At 39.8% G+C, this 16236-nt stretch overlaps 1 protein-coding gene across 1 annotated transcript in view; it reads left to right on the top strand.

Annotated features, from left to right (window-relative positions):
* The window catches only part of Gucy2f (guanylate cyclase 2F), a 97823-nt gene that overhangs the window by 11192 nt on the left and 70395 nt on the right, over nucleotides 1–16236 (top strand). The window contains 1 exon segment of the mRNA NM_053831.2: nucleotides 5251–5552. Coding sequence (NP_446283.1) covers nucleotides 5251–5552 — 302 coding nt within the window.

Raw genomic sequence — 16236 nt, 5'->3', positions numbered from 1 at the left:
AGATAGGTGTAGGCATTATTGGTATCAAATAACAGGGGCGATGCAGCCTCAGAGTAGGGGATTCAGCCTTCCCAAGGTTAGCAAGCCATTTCTTTTAAATCTTGGAAGTGATTGCCAATTATCTTTATTTCCAACAAAGTCAAGTGGAGGTATTGATCAAAGACAAAGACCTCAATTTGCAGTCAGAAATCCTGTGTAGGATTATGTAGGTTTTGCCCTGTGCCTGGGAAACCTAACTGAGTGGATAAGGGGGCCCACAATTCCATCCACTCTCTGCTCCTCTACCCATGAGCCCTGCTGGAGGTTTTTGTCCCTTGACACAAAGGAGCATTCACTCCCCAAGGCAAAGCACCTGAGGGATTGCGTCCACCCAGGAGGGGTTCCCTTTCCCATTCCTACAAAGGCCAGCAGGAAGCCTTACCTCTTGCTCTTCAGAGGCCTTTTCAAATGACCATTTCAATTCCTCCCGTCTTCTTATTTTGAAGTCCTTTCAAGTTAAGCTTACCTGGTTGTCCACCAATTGGAGTTTCCTTTAAATCCTTCCAAATTGGAATTGCTTTATTGTGCCAGTCAAAATGCCCTTCTCTTGTTCTCCCCAAATTAGATACAGTTTTCTTTCTTTATGGCCAGGGGGCCTGACTGGCTTCTTTCCATTGATTACATTCCTCCACATGAAAGAATAATTGATAATACCTAATATTTATCGAGAGTTTATTATATCCTAGGCATTTGGAAAGGACTTTTCATTCAGTTCTTCCAACGTCCCTATAAAATAAGGCCAATTACTGTTTCCCAGTTTTATGCATAAGACTTCTGAGGCAGCAAGGTTAAAGAACTTGCCAGACATCATACAGCTAGTGGATGGGAAAGCAAAGAGATATGCCTTCAGGTTTATCTGATGTAGTGGCTCTCAAATCTAAGTGAGCATCAGAATTTCCCGGGGGGGGGGGGAGGCTTTTTCAAACACTTTGCTGAGTTCTTTTCTCCAAAGCGTCTGACTCGGAGAGGCTGGGGAAAGTTCCTAGTAAGTTCCTAAGTGATGCTCACCCTGGTTGCCCACGGACTATATACTTTGATAACTGACCTAGGAAAGGACTTTACTGCTTCATCTCTGCTTGAGATATGCTCCTAAAACACACACACTGGAGAGTCTGTGTTTTCTTGATCACGTATAATTCGGCACTTCTGATTTTCTTTCTTAATTTAAAGGGCCGCTGATGAATTATTTTAAGTATCCTCAAGTGTGCAAGGTTTAAGTCCCATCTCCAACACTAATAACAGTGAGACTGGTAAGACTGTGGTGAATGGTGTTAATCCTGATAGAGATTTTTATATAAAATTTGCTATAGATAAATGTAAATGTACAGAAATATAATTGGCAAGAAGACTGCCTGCTTTTATGAACATTACATCTATGTTGTCTATATTTCTTCCCTCCTATACTCTTCCCTCCCTCTAGTCAGTCTTTACAAATCATTAAACTGAAACAGGCTAAGATGAATGTCAGTGGAAGAAAATGGCACAAAAAAGTCAAAAATGCAGGTAGAGGACAAAAAATGAGGGTTTTTTTTGGACAGTGTATTCCTGTGCCTCTGGCTGACCTTGAACTTGTTATAGTTCAGCCTGTGCACTGTGATACCACATCATGACCTTCTTACTAGTGCTGGCATCACAGGAGTGCAGAACACTGTCTGACAACTTTTGTCCTTTGAAGAATATAAATCATCTACCTCGAGGAAATAGTGTAGGAAGAGAAAAAGAAGAGTAGAGGACCCAGGCTTTCATTCATGACATTCCTTTCGAGGAATACTGAGGGGAGGGAGGTTCCTACAGAGTTTTGCATGGAGAGCCCCACAGTCTGAAGGCATGGCTTCCGGCAGCTCAAGTGGAGTTGTGCATATACCAGAGAAAGTGCTTGACTCATCCTTGTAAGATATGATCTCCACAGGATGTATTTTCAGGTCCTTGTTTTGGCTATAACATGTCTTGACTGTTAACAATCAAGATGGAAACTTACAAATTAATATTATTTGATGACCACCTGTTGACCTAAACCTTGTCTAGGATTTAACTTTTCTGTATACTAATCCTTTCCTGACAACAACTTAGAGGTCAAGTCCCATTTTAATGAATGTAATTTTGAGATAATAAAGCTATTTAGTAAAAACCATCTTGTAGAACAGATGCATCCATAAATCCCTGGGCATGAAGCACTCAATCTATTAAATTAAGATGCTGTTGTTTGAATTCAGTGTTTATGCTTTCTACTTTAATTGTGTCCAATGACAAGTTCTTGCCTTGCAAAAATAGAGGCCAGAGATCATTCAATTTCAACGTTTCTTTTTTTTTTTTTTATCCGAAAATGAAAGGGGAAGCTTGGGCTGGATACTTTTAAGTTGTCTTTCTAGTTTTGGAAATTTGGTTAAAAAGGTCATTCATATGTGCCAACGAGAAAAAAAAAGAGATTCAGATTGAGGGGTAAGATAATGGTACTCAGTATTATGTATAAGCTTGCTAGTCTCTACTCATGTAGGCATATATCTTCCAATTGTTCTGTTTTTCTGACAGTATAAATGTGCCCATGTCTCTTATATACTTCATAGAACATTTAAAAAAATGTTTGAATGCAGGTTATTTCTTCCTAGGAATTTGCTAGCATGCAGACATCCATCTAAACAATGATTTGTGTGTGTGTGTGTGTGTGTGTGTGTGTGTGTGTGTTTATTTCATGTGTATCAGGATAAAAGGTAAATAGGACACAGTCTCTGACCTTAAGAAGTCTACAGTTTCATAGAAGATGCTGTCATATACAAATTAGAGCAAGAAATACAGTGGGTATCATGGTAGAAGCCAGTTTAGGGTATAGTTGTAACTTCAAATTGGTGCTAGATGTATCTTTGAGTCCAGGAACTTTATTGGTGAGTGTTTTCAAGTATAACACTCATGAGGGAGAGAAAGCAGAGAAGTAAGTAAAAAGAACAAAACAAAAAAGGCTAAATCCAATCCATAAGGGTACTCTGGAGCTGGAACAACCAGAATTGAGATAAAGAGGCTGCAGCTCTCCACCACTATGTGCAGACAGCTCATTGTGTAGGCCTACACAAAGAAAGGGTATAATGTGCTAATAATTGTTTTAGCAAGCACCTTCCCGGGAGTGCAAAAGCCCTGATTTGTAGTTTGCTGATTTCCATAGAGTAAATCACCATCACCATGGCCAATTTCAAGCTAATAACATGTTGTTTACTGGATTACAGATGTCCTGAAAATGTAACCATAGATTCAGTGTAAGTCAACCCCAGCCAGCTTCAGTTCCCTGCTGAAGGCATGTGACCTTGTGAGAGGTGGCTCTTTTCAGCTGAGGTTAATTATTTGTGAAGCATTAGCTCTTACATACTGACATTCTCGGCAGCTAGGGGGAACGTGTGTCAGTCCTAAGTGTGTGTCTGGATGGCAAACCATAATAGTTCCCTCTCATGCACTGAAATATTTGTATCTTAACAAACACAAAGTACTTTGTTCTATTTCATGTTTTCCATGCAGTAATTTCAATATCCCTTAAGGGAATTAAATGTTTGGGTAACCTTGATCAAGTCAGTTTATCACTGCCTTTGCTGGAGAAATGCCAACTGACTTTCTTGCCAAGAATACTCACGAACTAGCCAACTAACTAAAGAAAGTTCATATCCTACCAACCCCAATGGACCTGTGACTTGACCGATTGGGTCAAATGAATTCATGTTTGATGGTGTGGTCAAGCAGAAAGGGTGATGCTAGTTTTAATTTTTCTTCCCAAGTCCAACTCTTGCATTGCCAAACATCTCTGGTACCGCATTTCCCCATTTCTACAGTGTGTGATCTCAGAATTCTTTGTGTGGCTCAAGACACAGCTCCAAAGATACATCTCTTTGGAGAGTTCAAAGGAAGGTGTGAGCATCTGAATACATGTAGGTCCTCTTAAGGTATTTGTTTTGTAGGAAGCAATGGTCATTTAAGAACTCAAATTTGCCTGGATTGTATGTGTATTTTGTGTGTGTGTGTGTGTGTGTGTGTGTGTGTGTGTCTTTAAAATCCATGTTGAAAGTTACTTGGTGCATTAAAAATTGAGAGGTGGTAGCTCTCATTCCAAATCCAAACTTTCTAGGAGTCTTTAAAAAGTGTAAAGAAAGCTTTGGAAAACACATGAAGCAATACAGTAATGCCAAAGACAAGTCATTGAATGTAGTTAAGCACACTTAGCTCCTGAGATTAAAGGTTTCATGGAAGCATGTATAATTAATATTTACCAGTGGTGATAGGACTTTTGCTTTTCTTCAAGGAGCTCAGAATGCTTGCCAGGCATTATCTAATTAAACTACTCAATGTACCTGTGAAATGCATTGGAATCTGCATTTTAAAGATGTGGGCACTGAAGCACAAGTGGGCTTAAACTAAACTCATTTAGCATGCCAAGGACAAAATTGGATATAAGACTTTCAGTCTCATGATCTAGCCGCCATTCTTCAACCGTGGCCTACTCTAATCCAGTCTATTCTAGCATAGCCTTGCCAAACAACATAGTTTCATAAGTTTGGGAAGAATTAAATTGAGTGCAAAATAATTCCAATTATAGGGAAGTAAGATTGAAAAAGTTGAGCATATCATCCACAGTTTTAGTACCATTTATAGATGAGTATGGGTTAGTGCCATTCATTTTCTATAATGGCTTTGGTAAGAGTGAGGAACATTAGTCAAAATACACTGGAGTGCACATTTGTAATGAGTGGACAGCAAGAAAGCAATAGTGGCTGTGGGCCTTCTTACACGAGAGTAGATACTATCCATCTAGTGCTATGTACTCATCATATGAATTTTCTCCTTGAATTATCACTACCTCTCCATGAATTATTGACATCTGGAGGCACAGTGAGGACAAGTCATTTTCCCAGAAGTATACAGCTAATACCTCGTGCTATCAGGATATAAACTTAATAGACCTTTCAACCTCAAGGCCTCTGTGTTTGCTGTCCCCAACTTATACTATTATTCCTGTTGAGGATTAGGCTCTCCTTCTGTCTTTCTTCCCTCTATATACAACTTAGAGAGTTCCACATATGACCCAGACTCAACTTAGGACCTTAGTATCTTTCCCATCCTGTGGGAATAGGAAAGAAATAATTTCTAAATGATTGGTTAGAGCACATTTCTTTCTTTTTCCTGTTTGGTTTCTGATTCTATGTTTTACTACCATAACCCCCCTCCCCCCTGTTTCAGTAATCATCATGTGTATGCATTCAGCCTTGATTGGGGGAGAGACTCAGACACACTTCTTGGAATTGGCTCATGATCTGAAAATGACGGATGGGACTTACGTCTTTGTCCCCTATGATGTACTGCTCTACAGTTTACCTTATAAGCACAGCCCCTACCAGGTCCTGAGGAACAATCAAAAGCTCCGGGAAGCCTATGATGCTGTGTTGACTATTACAGTGGAGTCCCATGAAAAGACCTTCTATGAAGCCTTTACAGAAGCAGCAGCCGGTGGAGAGATTCCTGAGAAGCTTGACTCACACCAAGTAAGTGCAGACACACAAATTGTGTCATAAACTGAGAACATAAAAAAAGGGAAAACAAATGGCTTTTTTCCTTTACCAAATATTCTGAGGATTAATTCCCTGTCAGATGAATAGCTGCCAACATTTTCCCCAGTTCTGCTGGCTTTCTCTTCTCTCTGGTGACTAGAAAGAAGGAAAGAAAAGCATTCAGCATGTGGTGGGGCTGTTCAATGGAAACTAATAAAATAGAGGTCTTTTTTTGTGACCCAAGTTTGGAACCAATTCACCAAATTGTGACAGTGGGATATAACTGTGGGCTATAACTGTGGACAACTGGGGAAACCTGGGAGTGGGAGAGATGGTCTTCCCCAGTAAGCACACCAATCCATTGTCTAGGGCCAAATGGCCCTCCCTGTAAACATACATACAAATAACATTATACAAACTGAGCAGGGTATATTTAGGAGTGAGTGTGTGTGTGTGTGTGTGTGTGTGTGTGTGTGTGTGTGTGTGTGTGTGTGTGTGAAGGTTCATGTCACTTAAGGACTACACTCAGAAGAGTGAGGGGAAGACAGGAAGGCAAAGGAGCTGCTTACATTAGAGAAATATACATGCAAGCTCCCTCTCTCCCTTTCTCCCTTCTCCATTCTTCCTTCTCCTTTCTGCCATTTCTCCCTTCTTCCCTCTATTCCACATTCCCTGTGTCTCTTCCTTCCTTCTTACCCTCCTTCCTCCCTGCCTGCTTTTCTTCCCCCCATTCTTTTTCTCTCTCTTCCTCAATTTCTTCCTCTCTTCTTCCCTCCCTTTTTTCGCCTGTCTTCCTTCTTTCCTTCCTTCCTTCCCATCTGCCTGCCTGCCTGCTTCCTTGCCTGCTTTCCTCGCTGTGTCTCTGTCTCTCTCTGCCCCCCTCCCTTTCTTTTTCTTTTTTCCGGAGCTGTGGACCGAACCCAGGGCCTTGTGCTTGCTAGGCAAACGCTCTACCACTGAGCTAAATCCCCAACCCCCCCTCCCTTTCTTGTTGGGCAAGGTCTTGCTCTACCGGGCATAGGCGTGGAACTTGCAATCCTCTTGCCTCTACTTCCCAAGTGTTAGAATTCCAATTGTGTGTACCCATTTCCAGCTCATATGGTAGCTTCTATAGATTATACGTTATATGCACACAGTATGCATTTATAAAAGTAGCTAGAATGGCATGTGAATATATTTCAAAGTACAAGAATTTACTAATATTAGTTCTATTAATTCTCACTATTAATTACAGAGGGCCCCACAAACATTGTACTAAATAATTATTAATTTTGCAAAATGTAAAACAGAGAGCTCTGGGGGTGGTCACCCCAGGAAATCTATAAAGTCATCCAAGAATCAGCTTGTTTTCACTGTTACCCTTCTCAAGTCATGTCATGATAGTTTTGTTTTCACTCATAAACTGGTTTTCCTTATGGTACCCGAATGACTGCCCCATTTCTGGACATTGTACACAAGTATGGATATTCAGAAATGCCAAACAGAAATGTTCCTTTCTTGTAATGTGTTCAAGATTGGGAAAATTTTCTCAGAAGTTACTCATGTAGACTTTCCCCCACACCTTCTTTGTTACAATTGTGTCTCTTTCCCATGCCTTGATCGATAATCTGGAGAGAGGAATGAGACCACTGTGATTTAGTCTATAGATGCTGGCAGACTATGAACTAAGCTAAATTCAGCTAGCAAAGAAGAAGGGGGATTGTGCCTAATGGCTACATTCTCCAATGGCATGCTTTCATTCCAGCTTTTATTTGTCCAGTTGCTTGTTCTTCTATGAATAAGTGATTCAGATCAAATTTAGGATTGCATATGGTTTCCTGCCTTGATAGCAAAGATTTCTCAAATTGGTTTTCTTTTAAGAAAACTGACTCACAAAAATACTGATAGTATTGGATTTATTCTGCATCACTGCTGATACGTCGATTAGAAATCTCTTAGGGGATATACAGACACACAGACACATAGAGACAGAGACAGAGACAGAGACAGAGACAGAGACAAAGACAGACAGACAGATAGACAGACAGACAGACACACACACACACACACACACACACACGCACACGCACACCTGTAAAGCAACTGTCCACAGGACTCTCTCAGATTAATAAGACTTGTTGGTCAGACCAGACATTCACAAATGACTAGGTTGTTAATTTTTGTGCCATTTAAGCCAATGATACACAGCATCATATAAATATAGTCTGAAAACTCATCTTTTTTTCCTATGATTATTGGATTTAGGGAAGAAGAGGAGTGTGTGTGTGTGTGTGTGTGTGTGTGTGTGTGTGTGTGCTATGCATATGTATGAACACATATATTGATATAAAAACTCAGACCTTGCACTCTAGATATTTGATTCAATCCCTTTGAGCTTGTACAAAACATAAGATAATTAAGGCAAAAAAGAGACACCATTAGCTTGGTTGCTAGGCAGCCTGCATTCTGCTTTAGACAAGGAAATAGAGAGCTACAACAAAGAATACAGAGCTTATTTTTTAAAGGCTTCTTGGATGCATTTCTACTCCCACTTTTCAGGTACCTAGGCTAAACTGTATAACTAAAGGATGTAAAGAATGATAGGAGGTTAGATAATTAGCCTCCTGTCTCTTCTAAGCAAAACTCCCATTTAAAACATAACTCTTTTAAAAGGGTAGTTTTGAAGGTAGCTGGTATAGCAGGAAGAGATTATAATGAGAAGCTAAACAAACTTGGGTCTAAATCCCAGCTCTCCGGGGAAGGTGGATCAATGAAGACTCAGTTACAGCAAGATAGAAGTAAGAAGTTGCATAATAGGTGACTATAGATAAGATATTCTAGCATGTTTCTCAAAAGGTAGAAGAAAAGATTTTTTAAGAATATTTTCATTATCGAATGATAGCTTATATGTGTTAGTTATCTGATGTTACAATGATTACATTATAGAGGTAAACATGTATAAAAGCATCACATGTTCATGCATAATTTTGTGTCATAATGTGTCAGTTAAAAGCAAGCAAAAATAAAAACATCAAAACCAGATCTCTTCCTTCCTATCTTGGGAACGTTGCTTGCAATTGATGACTCTGTTTTCCCATCTGTAGAATGGGGAGGCCTATCTCTTGGGATTCTTGTGGTGATTAAACAAAGTAGCATGCATAAACTGAATAGCTGAATGCTTGGCTCACTCTTATCTTCCCTATTTTTCCCCCCTTGAGGCCAGTGTGCCATTGTAGATTGATGGTGACCCAGTACCAGTCCGACTTCAGCTATTAATATTTTCTTTGTTTCAAATTTGGAAAGCTTTTACCTTTTGACAATGTAATGTAAGTTTTGTCTGATCAGGTTGCATAAGGTTCTTTACATGCAAGTATATAATTGCTTGGAGCAATCCTCTCCCTTGTTTTTTCTTACCCCTCCTATTCATTGTTTTTACACCCCACTTCCCAGACAGTGTCTTTTCTGCTCTCACAAAATCTAGCCTTTGACTTTCTTCGGCTTGGGGAATTTTAAGTCAGTTTTTGCAGACTAAAAAATTGCATGCATTCGATGTTGACCTATCTCTGTGCTTGCTTTTTAAAAATTATTTTATTCATTTCAATGTTGGTCTATCTCTGTGTTTATTTTTTTTTAATTATTTTATTCATTCCAATGGTGGTCGACCTCTGTGCTTACTTTTTTTTAAATTATTTTATTCATTTCAATGTTGGTCTATCTCTGTGCTTATGTTTTGAAAAATTATTTTATTTGTTTACATTCTGGTCATTGCCTACCCCTAAGTTCCCCCTCCCACAGTTCCTCATCCCACTCCTCCTCCCTCTTGCCGCCGAGAGGGTGCTCCCCATCCACCTGGCTTCCCCCTTCCCTGGGGCCTCCAGTCTCTGCAGGGTTAAGCACGCTGTCTCCCACTGAGGCCAGACCGGTAGACCTCTGCTACATAAGTGCCTGAGGCCTTGGACTGGCCCCTGGGTGCTCCTTGTTAGAGGCTCAGTCTCTGGGAGCTCCTGCTGTCTGGGTTAATTGAGATTGCTGGTCTTCCTACGGGGTTGCTCTTCCTTTCAGCCTCTTCAATCCTTCCCCTAATGCAACCATAAGGGTCCCTGACTTCAGTCCAATGTTGTGAAAAGACTTCTGTCTCAGTCAGCTGCTGGTAGGGCCTCTCAGAGGACAGCCATGCCACGCTCCTGTCTGTAAGCACATAATAACATCAGTAATAGTGTCAGGCCTTGGTGTCCCCCCATGAGATGGTTCTCAGCCATTCTAGATTTTTCTGTTGTGGGTTCTCTGTTTAACTCTGTATCCCATTTTAATTGGGTTATTTGAGGTTTTTTTTTTTTTTTTTTTTTTTTTGGAGGCTAACTTCTTGAGTTATTTATATATTTTGGGTATTAGTCCTCTGTCAGATGTAGGGTTAGTGAAGAGTTTTTCCTAATCTGTCGGTTGCCAATTTGAATTTGTCCTATTGACTGTGTCTTTTGCCTTTCAGTTTCATGGGGTCCCATTTATCAATTGTTTTTTATCTTAGATGCTGAGCCGTTGGAGTTCTGCTTAGGAAATACCCCCTATCCTCACCCAGTGCCAATTAATTTGAGGCTCTTTCCCACTTTCTCTTCTATTAGATTCAGCGTGTCTGGTTTGATGTGGAGGTCCTTGATCCACTTGGACTTAAGCTTTGTACAGGGTGATAAGGATGGATCGATCTGCATTCTTCTACATGTTGACCTCCAGTTGAACCAGCACCATTTGCTGAAAATGCTATCTTTTTTCCATTGGATGGTTTTGGCTCCTTTGTCAAAAATCAAATGACCATAGGTGTGTGGGTTCATTTCTGGGTCTTCAATTCTATTCCATTGGTCTATCTGTCTGTCTCTGTACAAATACCATGCAGTTTTTATCACTATTGCTCTGTAATACTGCTTGAGTTCAGGGATAGTGATTCCCCCTGACGTCCTTTTATTGGTGAAAATTGTTTTGGCTATCCTGGCCCTGGGCTTTTTTGTTTGGGAGGTTTTTGGTGACTATTTTCACTTCTTTAGGGGTCATGGGGGACTGTTTACATACTTTACATGATTTTGATTTAACTTTGGTATCTGGTATCTGTGTAGAAAATCATCCATTTCATCTAGATTTTCCAGTTTTGTAGAGTGCAGGCTTTTGTAGTAGGATCTGATGATTTTTTAAAATTTCCTCAGGTTCTGTTGGTATGTTTCCCTTTTCACTTCTGATTTTGTTAACGTGAATAGTGTCTATGTGCTCTTTAGTGGGTTTGGCTAAGGATTTGTCTATCTTGTTGATTTTCTCAAAGAACTAGCTCTTGGTTTTTTTTATTTTTTTGTATTGTTCTCTTTGGATGGGTATCGGCCAGGCTCTGTGCTGTTGTTGTTTATTCCGTTTCAGTGAACAGGTAAACTGCTGCTTATTGAGTCAGCATGTGTTAAGCACTGTGATTAAGTGCAGAGAGAGGAAAAGGAACACGACAGGAAAAGTTTCTCTCAGTGGTATGGTGGAGCCAGTCACCAGAGCCAATATGCTGTATCTGCTACCAATTCAGTGTTTACTGACACCATTTTGGTAGCTTGAAATTAGGTATGGAAAGAACGTTGACATGACTAGAACTTGAAAATGCTGCAGATGAAGCTCTTGTTGTGTCTGTAGAATCAATGTTAAACATTTATTAACCTATTGCTATTCCTGTTATGCTGCATGAGGCTTACATTCTAGGAGTAGAGAGAGATAAAATAACTGAGTGAATGAGGAACAAGTGAGTTCTGGGTTTGCAAATGTATTAAAGATAGTTCCTACTTAAAATAATGTGATTGATTAAAAAGTAGGGGTATTGAGTCTGGAAGGAAGGTTTAGTGGTGAGAGCACTTGCTTCACTTGCAGAGAACCTGGATTTCTTTCCCATGGTGGCTCACAACTATCTACAACTCTGGTTCCATGGAATATGACACTTCTTTCGGCCTCTGTGGTTCCTGCACACATGTGGCACATGTTTACTCATGAAGGGTTACACACACACCTAAATCAAATAGATACACCCTTAAAATTCTTTTGCTAATAACTTTCAATGGAATTGAAATTTCTCTACATAGGCTTCATTACCTCCATCAAAGACTTCAAGTACACTTAATTTATTTAAAAGGCAAAATATAAAAGTAAAACTAAGCAAGTAAATTATGAAAGAGATGAGAGCACATAGATTTCAAAGTAGGGAGATGCTGAAATGTTCACACCAACAATAAAAAACAGACCTTAAAATTTCATCTTCTCCTTCAGACGTATTCACTATCATGTGCCTGCGGTCTTGATTCTTGTATAACCCGTCCCTCGTTCTCCCTGTGTGTGTGTGTGTGTGTGTGTGTGTGTGTGTGTGTGTGTGTGTATGTCTGTCTGTGTGTTTGTGGGTATGGACTTGTGAATACAGAGCAGGGGAGTTGCTCTAGGCTGGAGTTAAGGCTACCTGACATGTGTGCTTGAAAACAATCTCAGATTGTCATCAACAGCAGTGTGATCTCTTAACTGCAGAGCTGTCTCCCATGCCTGTTTTATTCTACCATACTCGTTGATCTATCTTGATTTCTCAGCGTGGGTCACTTGTTGCATTCCTATTACAGTGGAGGAAGACTGCTAGGCTTTTTTTTTTTTAAAAACACTCTTATCCTTCTTCCAATCCTCCATCTTATGTTCATATATTTAGTTAAATACAAGTATATTTTACTCGTCACCTCTCTCTTTTTTTGTAGACAGTCTCATGAGTCCATTTATCATGTGACAAAGGAGGATGGCTGTGGACTTCTGATTTTCTTAGTTCTATTAGTGGCTGCTACACCCATCAGTGTTTTTTTTTTCTTCCTATTATGTCTTTTATTCTTTTTTTCATATATTTTCAAATATTTCATATTTCCTCCCCACCCCCTTTCTTTCCCCTTCATCTCCTTTATCCCCTAGGTCCACCCCTCTCCTCTTCCTCTCAGAAAATAGTAAATCTGCTAGGGACATCAACCAATCACAGCACAACAAGGTGCAATGAGACCAGGCACATAGCATGGCATCAAAGGCCAAGCAAGTAGGAGGAAAAGGGCCCATATGCAAAAGAATCAGAGACAGCCACCACTCTACTGTTAGGATTCCTACAAGAGCACCAAGCTACTCAGCAAAAACACGTGTGCAGAGGTTAGACCCCTACAGGCTACCTGATCTCCCCCCAGTGCCTGTGAGTCCTGGTCAGTTGATTCTGTGGGCCATGTTCTTGTGATGTCCCTGACTCCTCTGTTCTTCCACAATCCTTCCTCCTCTTCCTCTACAGGACTCTCCGAGCTCCTCCTAATGTTTGCCTGTGGTACTCTGCATCTGCTCCCATCAGTTGCAGAGTGACGTCTCTCTGGTATCTTTGATGTTGATTCTGCTAGGCTCTGGTCCCAGCCACACAGTGGATAGATTTCAGTATCATTCAATGAAGATTGCAAAAAGCAAAAGTGTATGTGGGGCATATGTTACAATACCAGCAAAATTTACCTTGCACACAAAATAAACCTACTTTAATTTGCATTTCATAGTAATTCCACGCTTCCTGATAAGACTGTAAAATCCTCTCAAACAATTTTATAAATGGTAAAGCCCATAAAATCCCTTCTCAACTTTATTTTTCTTGAGGCCCTTTGTCTTTCTAGTCTGGTGTAAGCCTATACACTTTTAAGAATGTCCCACAACTATTTGTCTGAAATCTCAATTTTTACATTTAAAAAAATGTTCCTTTTCACTTCTCTGTTCTGGATGCACTACATTTCCTAACTCCCATGACACCCATTTTTCTTGATTTGTTTTCTCATTTATTTTGTCAAGCACATCTCTCAGTAGCCTCTGAAGAAAGCATGTTGGGTAGACACTTAAAGTATCATGTGTCCAGAAAGTCTTTAGTCCATCCTTTGCTATATCAGTCTTGGAGAAAAATCATTTCTCTCAGTTCCGTGAAGTTCACTTGCTGTTTTTCTGGGATAGGGGGCATTACTGAGGATGGACATTAGGACCTCACACTTGCTAAGCTACCATTCTACCACTGAGCTAAATCTTCAGCCTTACCTATCTTTGTTTCTGATGCTATGAACCATGATGGTGTATGAGTCTTTCACATATTGTATACTATTCCTTTGGTAGAGCCTTTTGGTCTAGAAGCCCATTCTTCCTGGGAGATTTTGTTTTATTATTTATTTGACATTATTTTAAATAATTTTTGTCATAGTTATCTTTAGGAAGGCAAGTAGGGAGGAAAGACTTTCTGGATTGATTTTTTAAAATATTTTTTCTCCATCTTTATTAAATTGTGTATTTCTAATTTATATTTCAATTGTTATTCCCCTTCCTGGTTTCTGGGCCAACATCCCCCTAACCCCTCCCCCTCCCCTTCTGTATGGGTGTCCCCCTCCCCTTCCTCCCCCCATTGCCACCCTCCCCCCAACAATCCCGTTCACTGGGGGTTCAGTCTTGGCTTCCCCTTCCACTGGTGCCCTATGATTTTGGAATATTTTATCTAAATAAGTAACAAGGAAGTAGGGACGCAGCTCAGGTGGCAGAGTCCATACCCAGTGTGCAGAAATCCCTGGGTTTAACCTACAGCACTGCAGTTCACTAATCCCAGAACTGGAAGTAGAAGCAGAGGGATTAGAAGTTTAAAGTTATTTGTGGTTACATAGGGATTTTGAGATCAGCCTGAGATACATGAGAGCCTGTGTGAAACAGACAAACAAACAAAACCACAAAATGATGAACAAATAAATAAGGCAGATTAGTTTCTAGTTCTATTTTACTATAATTTTAATGCATATTTTAAAAATTAGTGGAATTCAAATTAGTATTTTTTTAAAATATTTTTTAATCTTTATTAACCTGAGTATTTATTTACATTTCAACTGTTATTCCCTTTCCCGGTTTCCAGGCCAACATCCCCCTAATCCCTCCCCCCTCCCCTTCCTTATGGGTGTTCCCCTCCCCACCCTACCCCCCATTGCCGCCCTCCCCCCCCTTGCTGCCCTCCCCCAACAGTCTAGTTCACTGGGGGTTCAGTCTTAGCAGGACCCAGGGCTTCCCCTTCCACTGGTGCTCTTACTAGGATATTCATTGCTACCTATGAGGTCAGAGTCCAGGGTCAGTCCATGTATAGTCTTTAGGTAGTGGCTTAGTCCCTGGAAGCTCTGGTTGCTTGGTATTGTTGTTCATATGGGGTCTCAAGCCCCTTCAAGCTTTCCAGTTCTTTCTCTGATTCCTTCAACCAGGGTCCTGTTCTCAGTTCAGTGGTTTGCTGCTGGCATTCGCCTATGTCAAATTAGTATTTTTATGTGCACATCCATGATGTGTTCACAGGGTCTGTGCCCTCTATCCCCTAAATACAGTTCCTAAAAGTACTTCTTCATTTACTTTGGCCCTTTCTTCCTTTTATCCTTCCCTTTCCCTGGAGACCCCTGTTCTATTATGTACGCTTACGAGTTGATTTATTATTTTTCTTAAATGACTAAGAACATATGGTATTTATATTTCTGGCTTGTCTTACCTAAGATAAGTTTCTCCATTGCCGTCCATATCTCTGCAAATGACAACATTTTATCTCTAACGGATGAGTGTTCTATGTGCTTCCTTTTCTTTATCTGTTCATCTGCTGGGAGGATGCATCTGGCTTGCTTTGCTATTCTGCCGATTCTGAATAATGCTGTAAGCATTTCATCTGCGTTCTCGTTCTCTATATGCTGGGCTGATCTTTTAATTGTTTTATTGTTCTCTTATATGTCCCATTTATTTGATTTAGTTGACCTTATCGAATCGCCCAACTGTGTGCTCTTAGCCTTTTACCAATTCTTTTTAAAAATGCATAGTTTCAACATTTTTATTTCTAAGAGTCCATTCTATTTTAGTGGTGTTCTGTTTCATCAAGGACAAACTGCAATTGTCCTTCAGTAGTTATGGAATATTGGTTTCAGAATCTCCTCCAGATATCAAAGGCTATGTTTTCTCAAGTTCTTTACATAAAATGGTATGGTATAACTTGTATATATCCTATGCTGATCCTCGTTCATACTTTGAATCACATTTAGATCATTTATGATGCCTCATACAAGTGCTATACATGTCTTATACTATATTATATGGAAAATAACAAAAGCTTCAAATACACACACATCATTTTCCAGTATATATGCATACAGATACATGCTTACAATTTTGTATGCATGCAAGTATGTGTGTGTGTTGAATTTTTTTTTTTTTTTGCTTAGCATTTGGTTGAAGTTGTAGATATGGAACTCAAGGACACGAGGAGTTCTTATTTCTTTAAAAGTATCATAGCTTCTTTGAAGCTCACTTCTATTTTTTCCCCTTAGTTCCTCATTTTTCATGTTTCTTTGTTCTGATCATTCTATTTACTGTTAGAAACTCTGCTCAGACATCTAGCAATGGGAATGTCTGCCTGTAGTTAAGAATGAAGCTCTAAACAGCAGATATGAAATAGATATGTTGCCTTAGAGGTCTTCTGAGAGAGCAGTTAGCTAACAAGCTGTTGTTCAATTTGATTTCATTTGTTTGTTTTTGATTAATATATGCTGACCCTTGGGTCCAAGACAGTCTTCAGAGAAAAGACTTAGAAATTTTCACTGCCAGAATCTAGGCACAAATTTTGGTGAAAAAAAAAACTGAGATTCTCACTATCAGT

Source organism: Rattus norvegicus, chromosome X (assembly GCF_021556685.1).
Source record: "Rattus norvegicus strain SHRSP/BbbUtx chromosome X, alternate assembly SHRSP_T2T, whole genome shotgun sequence".
NCBI lineage: Eukaryota > Metazoa > Chordata > Mammalia > Rodentia > Muridae > Rattus > Rattus norvegicus.
This window is presented reverse-complemented; position numbering and strand designations above follow the sequence as displayed.